This window comes from Equus caballus, chromosome 28 (assembly GCF_041296265.1).
Source record: "Equus caballus isolate H_3958 breed thoroughbred chromosome 28, TB-T2T, whole genome shotgun sequence".
Classification (NCBI taxonomy): domain Eukaryota; kingdom Metazoa; phylum Chordata; class Mammalia; order Perissodactyla; family Equidae; genus Equus; species Equus caballus.
In genome coordinates this window covers 13,674,031-13,682,792 of record NC_091711.1, presented here as the reverse complement: position 1 = coordinate 13,682,792, position 8,762 = coordinate 13,674,031, and the positions used below count along the sequence as shown (strand labels likewise).

The 8,762-nt window shown below is 37.4% G+C and overlaps 1 protein-coding gene across 4 annotated transcripts in view; it reads left to right on the top strand.

Annotated features, from left to right (window-relative positions):
• LIN7A (lin-7 homolog A, crumbs cell polarity complex component) overlaps positions 1-8,762 on the top strand; it is a 134,992-nt gene that overhangs the window by 35,189 nt on the left and 91,041 nt on the right. For all 4 annotated transcript variants that reach the window (XR_011433774.1, XR_011433775.1, XM_001490031.6 and 1 more), the window contains exon 2: positions 4,121-4,239. Coding sequence is in view for 1 of the 4 variants with exons in the window: in XM_001490031.6 (XP_001490081.1) it covers positions 4,121-4,239 (119 nt within the window). In the remaining 3 variants the exon portion in view is untranslated. The remainder of the gene's footprint in view (positions 1-4,120; positions 4,240-8,762) is intronic.

The window sequence follows — 8,762 nt, the reverse complement described above, 5'->3', positions numbered from 1 at the left end:
TTTTTATTGAAGTATAATGACATACAATATTATATTAGTTTCAGATGTACAACAGTGATTCAACATTTGTATACATTACAAAATGATCACCACCGTAAATCTAGTAACCATCTGTCACTATACGAAGTTATTACCATATTATTGACTACATTCCCTATACTGTATATTACATCCCTGTGACTTATTTGCTTTATAACTGGAAGGTGGTGTCCTTAATCACCTTCACCTATTTTGCCCACTCTCCTCCCCGCTAACATAATGGGAAAAACACCCAAATTCCATCACCCTTATTGTATTAATTAATAAGCTTTTTAGTATGAAGTTTTACCTGGCAATTTTATATTCTTTTTTCAATTAAAATTGCATTGCAAACAGTTTCCTAAGTCATAAAGAATTATTTTGTAGATGTGTTAATAACTGAATAAAATCCCGTTGATGATTAAAAGAAGAAAAGAAGAAGAAAAATAGAAAATGCAAGAGTTCCAGGAATGCTGGGGCTGAAAGACTCCTGAAAGGTCGTTTTGTTTATGTTCTCCTGAAATGGGGTCTGTGAACCAACAACTTCAGAATCACTTGAAGCATTCCTTTAAGAGGAAAATTCCTGGGCCTCATCCTCACATCTCCTGAATCAACGTCTCTCAAGTTGGGGTGCGGGCAGGGTCAGGAACCTGCATTTTGATACGTTCCCCCAGCTGATTCTTAGGCACATTGATGTTTTAGAACCATCAATTTCTCAACCCTGGCTGAACATTCAAATAACATAAGGCTGGAAAAATACTCATGCCGGCTCGACCAGTGATTCTCAACCTTGGCTGTGCCTCAGCATCACCTGGAGGGCTTTAAAAAGCCCCATGCCCAGGCCCCTCCCTGTGCCAATCACATCAGAATCTCTGCAGTGGGACCCAGGTGTCTGTAGTTTTTAAAGCTCCCCACGTGATTCCAGTCTACAGCCAAGGTTGAGAACCACTGTTGTGGATATTCTGGTTTCATTCATTTGGGATGAGTCTCAGGTGTTAATAATTTATTGTGGTAAACTTTTTGCTATATACCTTAAACTAATATAATGTTATATGTCAATTACATCTCAAGAAAACTGGTGGAGGGGAAGTAAATAAATAACTTTTAATTGTACCCCAGGTAATTTTAAAGTGCAGCCCAGGTTGAGAACTCTTGAATAGTCAGTCACTTTCAGCTTTTCTGAACTTCTTTCAGTGTAGTCACTAAATACCCTTTAGCCTACTCAGTCAGGCTTGCCTCCTGCCCCAACACCAGACCCAAGCAAGTCTTGACCAAGGCTGATAGTGATCTGGAAGTCTAGTCTCATGAGAAGTTATATGTCCACCTAGACATAACCCCTGCCTTTCTAGCCAGTCCCGTTAATTAATCTATCATTCATTCAACAAATATATATTAAACACCTAATATTTGTCAAGTGCTTTGTATTGAACTATGGATACAACGGCAAATAACATACTGTTTCTGACACCTCAAGAAGCTTCTAGATTTCCGAGGGTGAAGGAGGGAGATCTACATGCAAACAGAGGTATAGCAAAGAGTAGTAATTATTACAATGGATGCATGAACAAAGAACTGTGGGAACACAGATACATTAGCAACTAAATCTGCCTTACATGTCTAAGGAGACGCTATTTAAGCCAAGTCTTCCTTCCATGACCTAAGACACCCTCCATGATATGATTTCTCTCTACTGCAGCTCTTGCTACTTTTGCCTGGGTTTCAACTTCAGCCATACTGAACTCCTTTCAGTTCTTTGAATGCCCCCCACTCTCTTGACAAGACTTCAATGTGCATTTATTTGCATGGAACATTCTTCCTCTTTTCCCCTCCTGTACCTCCTACCTGGGACTCTGCTTAGTTGTTACTTCCACAAAGAGGTTCTTCCTGACCTCCTGAATGGTGTTAAATGTCTTTATTATACATCTGTGTGCTAGCCTATAGTGCTTCTTTAATAGCACGTGCCCACTTTGTTGCACAGCACAGTGCCTGGCACTACTGGATGAATGAATTAATTGCATCCCAGGAACAGGGGATGATACGTGCAAAGCCATAGAAGCATGCAATTTTGTGCCATGTCCTAGAATAGCAAACATTTTGGATGGCCAAAGATAAGATGGGCAGGAGGAGGTTTCTAAAGATGAATCACGAAAGGTCGGTTGTTAAAAGCTTTGTAAGTAACCCTATGGGGTCTGAACTTCACCCTGTAGGCAGTAGGAAGCCAGATAAGGTTTTACGTGGGGAAGTATAATAATGAGGTTTATCATTCAGGACCTTCTCTCTGGGAGCAGTGTGGAGGATGGACTGAAAAAGAAAAGATTGGTTCAAAGACAGTTAGGAGATGTTCCAGTACTACAGGTGAAAAATAATAAAGTCTTCCCTGAAATAATGAAGCAAAGGGCTCCATTCAAAAGGCATTTCTGAGATAAAATCTGAGCACTTGCTGACTAATTGCATGTGGGGGTGAATGTGAAAGATGATACTATGCTCTAGCTTGGAAGACAGGCTGGGTGGGGATGCTATTAATGGAAATAAGGAATACAGAACCACAAGAGCTAGTTTCAGGGAAAAAAAAATAATGAGCTCATTTTTAAACACGTGGAGATTTCCATGTACCAGTGGATACACAGATAGAGTCTTTCATGCAGTTATAAATGCATAAAATTCTTAGTTTGGTACCTTACTGACTGCTGATGTGGCTGGTATTGTTCACTTGACTATGTTGACTTCTGGTTTCCGTACAAAAGGACAGTCTTTTGAAACTGACAGTGTCATATTGATTTCACGACTTATGCTTCTTTGGGCCACAATTCGCTATCAGTTGGCAATAGTTCAAGGGAGAGTCTCCATTAAAATCACTTACTGGTTGTGTTCTTTGGTTAGATACATACACCTATGCCAACTCCACTCGAATTCTGAGATGGAAACAATTTTATTACAGGTAGCTATGCTGTTAGATTCCTTTCTCATTTTATTGTGAGTTCCGAAAGGAAGCATCTTATTCTTCTTATTACGCTTAGTGCTGGGTCTAACAGAACACAGATTAGTGAGTGAATGGATGGATGGATGAATGAATTTATAATCTGATGGCAGGGATAGAGGATACTTTCTGGAGCTAATCACTTAGGAATTAAAAATCTCTATCCTATACATAAATGCCTAAGTAACTTATCATTGAGTTATTGATTACAGTGACAGAGGTAGAAGAGATCACTATGAGTATTTTTAAAATGACCTTTCATCATATTACTTTCTCTTGAAAATGCAAAACCATCCTGGGAATTTTAAAGCTGTGGTAATAACAGACTATGTTTCTTGATACATTAACCTTTGATATTGTCAAGTGAAAGAGAAGCATTTAAATTAATTGCTATCGAAAACTCTTTTGTTTGGTACTGTCCTCGAAGCTGGCAGATGGGTACATGATCAGATTTTATTTTAGGAAGATAACTTTGCTTAGGATTATATGAAGAGGCAAGGGGACATTTTGACAGAGGAGAGATGATGATGAGGGCCTGGAATAATGCAATGGCAGTGAAATGGAGAGATCTTATTAAGTAATTAATTAATTCATCAAATATTTATTCACTGTATTATTCTGGACTCTGGGGATGGAGTACTGACCACACTAGAGAAGTTCCTACCCTCAAGGAGTTTACAGACAAATGGAGGAGATGTATATTAATCAAATCATCATATCAATAAATGTAAAGTTGCAGATGTGATACATGTGGTCTGGGAAAGTCAAGTTGAAAAAGGCATCTCAGAGGTGAAATTGACAGGACTCATTTGGTTATTGGGGTATCAGAATAAATAAAAGACATGTTCCCTGGTCTCCTTTCCTGAAAGAATACTCAACCTGATTTGTGTGACAGAAATAACATACATGAAATGCCTTCAAAGATGTATTAAGTGACATATCGTGTGGAACAGATTAAAATGCCCTTTTGCCAAAAGATGAGATCAATAAGCTATGAATTGTAAATTCTGATTTTGCAATTAATTGCACCTCCTTTTAATTGTCACCATTCTACTGGAATGATGTTACTGTGCTGATGAGATACAGTTGACTCTAGATCTCTCCGTTTTGATTTTTTTCATTCAGATGTTGCCAGAGCAATTGAATTACTGGAAAAACTTCAGGAATCTGGAGAAGTACCAGTGCACAAGCTACAATCCCTCAAAAAAGTTCTTCAGAGTGAGTTTTGTACTGCTATTCGAGAGGTATGACACCAAGATTTTAATAACTATATTCGGCCGTATGTCTTCTGAGTAGAAAACACGTCTTTTCCACACAAACAGTTGAAATGATTAAGTTTGGAGCTACATCTTAGCTTTCTGTTTTTAGCTCCTTGGACAGATGATAAAATATAATTTAGCTTGCTAAATTCTTAAATTAGATCCAGTCAGGATTGACACTTTCATATAAAACCAAATGTTGATCTTATGGTACCAAGGAAGTGACCGCCTCAGCAGGTGACTGTTACATGTAGTCTAAACTATTTAGTGGTTACATGAAGTCATCTGGAAATTCAGTTAGACATAGTCATAATTAGTGAGGGCTGAGCATTTCTCGAAAGAACACTCAGCTAAATCTTTCACAGCTAAATCTGAAAGAGTAACCTCCTACTGACCAAAGTTGTAGTTCTCCAAACACTACTATCTAGTGCAATAATGGGAACCCTCCGAACAGGCTGATATACCCTTCTAACAAATCTTTGTAATGCTTTCCTGGCTAATGGTTTCAAGAACCTTAGGGTGAAACACGTGTATAAATGACTACTTGAATTTTCTTTTGAATTGTAGGGGAATTGACTAGTCAACTAATGAATTTAATTGGTTATAAGAGAGTTCACTTGAGATACATACACTATATTATTTTTGAATAAAACAATATTCAGTAAGCCCATCACCTCTTCCCTACAAGATATGAAGTAATAATTCAGTAATTAGAATCTAAAGTCCATAAATTCAGCATATCTGCCTTGCTAGAAGTCCCCAGTAATGAATTACCCACTGTCATCTCTTCCAAAGCCGGTTGAATCCAATCATTACCTGTAGCCTCTGTTCTCTCTGTATCCGTCTCTTCTCAGATGGGATAATTCTGGAGCATGTGATTTGTACCCTTTGCTAGGGTTCTTGTAGGATTAAGCTCTAGTCATTCTCTGTGAGGCTGGCTCAAAGGACATACATCTCTCAAGAAATGCTTGCATCAACCTCTTTTCCTCTTTCAACTCCACTTGTGGCTAATGAACGTTCTTTTGCCTCAATAATGCTAGTTTATGAGTAGTCACTAAGTAGTCTAGTTAGTCACTAGGTAGTCGCCAGATGACTAAAGTAGAGATGTAAAAAACTTCTCTCTCTACAGATTTAAACTATAGCCTACCCAATGCAGTTACAATTTGGATTTTGCTGGGATTTGATTTAGACGGTGTTTGTGCTAAATCTTTATCAGGTGTAGCAATTTATGATTTAATTTTTGTTTGCAATGAACACAGCTTAAGTAAATAAGCATAATTGTATCTCCAAGTTTTAACCTATGAATTTGATCAAAGGCTGAAAGGAAATTTCTCAAAGTGTATGAATTCTTGGCCACTGGCTGCTCGGTGGAAAAGGTGTAAGATATATGAAAACCCCATGGATCTCCCAGCAGTTAAACTCCAGTGGTCACTCTGTAGACCATTGCTAAATCGCCTATACACTCTTTTCTTCCTTCACAGAGTGCTGCTTCCCTGAGATTTTGTGACTGACTTTTCATTTTTAGATATTTTATCATCTCTTCTACCCTCCACAGAACTAACGAACGAATGGAACACAACAAATATATATCTCTGCTCACTGGGAATTTGGCCTGTGATCAATGCAAAGTCTCAACTTTCACGGAACTCACATTTCAGTGAGAAAATTTATGATAAATATTCAAAAAAATATCAGAGAGCGAAAAAACTATGGAGATAAATAAAGCAGGATTAAGTAGGAGTAAATCTCTATTAACTTAGGGTGCTAGGAAAATAACCTGATTAAAGTAATGGAATAAAACATAAATATAAGGGGGGTATAGTGTTCTTATAGGCAGAGGAAACCACAGGTACAAAAACCCAGAAGCAAGAATGATCTTAGTCCATGGAAGGAACATCCCAAAAGCTAGCATGTCTGCAGTGAAATAAGCAAGGTAGGCTTCCTAGAGGCAGCTGGAGAGCAGATCATGTGAGGCCTTGCAGGCCATGGCCAGAACATTGGATTTCATTCTAAGAGTGATAGGAAGCCCTTGGAGAGATTGATCTGACATGATTAGATTTTGGAAAAGGTCTCCCTGACTGCTGTGAGAATACAAGTGTGTGTACAATAGTAGAAACAAGAGAGTCCAGTAAAAAAGTAATGGGTAGTCAAGTGAGAGATGAGGTGACGGCAGCCAGGATGAAGGTGGCAAAAGTGCAAGTTATGGGAAGTTGTCAGATTCAGTATGTATTGTTTGTGAGTAAAGTCTACAGGAATTGTTGATATATTGAACGTAAGGGTGAGAGAGAGAAGTCTCAATTGATTTTTAGATTTGGGCTGAATGGTGATATAACGAGATAGGAATCTTTGAGGATGGACCAGGTTTGGAGAAGGCTATCCAGAGCTCCGTTGTGGACATAGCAAATGGATGATGCTTTTCAGACATCCAAGTAGGGATGTCTAGCAGGTACCTAAGTCTGAAGCTTGGGGTCTAGAGATGTAAGTGTAGTATAAATATCTGTTCAAATAAACGCACAAGTCTTTTTCTTTAAAGAGTTTGCTAAGGAAAAAGAGAATGGGAGTGAAAAAGAAGATAAATATGGAGACATTGTATAGGAATTATAAATATATTTTATAAACCCTGTCTGTGGTAGAGTGTGATATGTGTATCATTAGTGGTTCATGGAAATCTATAACTGAACTATAGGCAATTGAACAATTTCAAAGGGAAAAAGATTATATAATTTATCTACCTTAATTTTACAAATTTGGATGGATAAGATTAATTTTATGTTCGTAGTAATGTCCTTCTAATAATTTTGTTCTTAAAGGCAATGCGTGTTATACAGAAATTATTTTGGTCACTTCATCTTGGCTAACATTTCACACCAGTTGTATGGAATTGCTTGTATTTGTTAAATCTGGAATTTTCTTCATTATTCTTATTGCTTCACTTTACATTAACTGAGCAAAGTAATGATAAAAATAGCAATACGTATACAACAATTCTGAATCATACAATAATATTATGAATCCATCTAGTGAAAAGTTCTTCAATGAAAATGTAAAATGTGAATACATGTTGCCAGACAGGTGAATCCACGAGCCAGTAAAGTTCAACTAGGAAGTACGAGGATGTAAGACAACGAGTACCTTAAATTAAATTTTATTGAGCCAAGAACCCTTTCCCTCCTGGTCTCTTGGATATTGACCGTTATGCTAGCACAAAGCTTTTGAAATTTTGGTTTCTTAATTAGATAATGCTCAGAATCTCCATGCTTCAATATTTGAGTTTTTCAGAAAGATTTGATCGTTAATACTTACCAGTGTGAAAATTATGAATTTTGTCATGACAGGTAATGGAAAGAACAAGAACTACAGTCGCATCATTCTTAGTTGTGTTTGCCAGACCAAAACCAGCTACAGGTCACACCATTGCCAACAAGACTGTAAAACCCAAATTATGCTCATAAAGAAAGCTGGACAAGCTACTGCCACTTTTTTCCCCATACACAAGTGTAACAGTGGTTATCGTTACATGTTGAGGCAATCCCAGATTTTGCTTTACGTTTGGAGAAAGCCACTGAATGGGCTCTTGGCATATGTGCTGCACTTATTTAGGGAGAATAGTTTCATGAAATTTTATTTTGTTTTTCACTTAAAATGGATGATTAAAAGAAATTAAAAGTTTTCTCTACTTAACTTTTTGTCTGTAATAAAGACTGAAAAAGTTTTGTTGAGATCAGTACTGAAGGAAGATCATCTATGTATACAATTGAGAAAGGCATTACTCTATCAACAAAATAAGTTGCATTTGAATGCCCACCCACGCACAGCTTTATTCACAGAATACAGATAGTGGTTGGCAATACTTTTCTTGATTGTTTTATTGCTGAAGGATCTCAAAAGGGCCTGATCAGTCATTAAATTGCACCTACTGTGTGCAGGGCATTTAGGAGTACATGGCAGAGAAACGAGCTGACACAGGATGCCTCTTTTCCACAATGAGGGGTACTGGCTGACAAGAGGAAGTTCACCCAAGCTGTTTAATGAGAGATGAAATAAAAATTTTTATGGTACTGATATTCCCAGTAAAGACTATCTCTATGATTTTAAGTGGCTTCCTCAAGTTTTAGTTCAGCACTCTATTAATTAGCTTGAATGGCCTAAATTTAGAAATTTAGGATTGAAATATAAGGATTATAAAATGTTGATTTTGGATAAGAGAATTTCCTAAGAAAACTGAATTGCAGTTCAAATAGCTCACTTACCCAGAGATAGACTTTTTCCCCAACACATCATTTTCTTCGTGCCTCCGAGAAAAAAATCAATAGTATATGACTGGTCATATTTTAAGAGGACATCCAATTTCTGCAACAGAATACAGAGAAATTCTTTCTGCAACTAAAATAATCAAAAACAGAATTAGCAACCTATTTGCTATCATCATCTTCCAAGTTTAAAACATTCAAGCTTCCTGCTTTCTCGGGTGATGTACTTGTTGCCTTGCTGTGTGACATGCTGCTGAG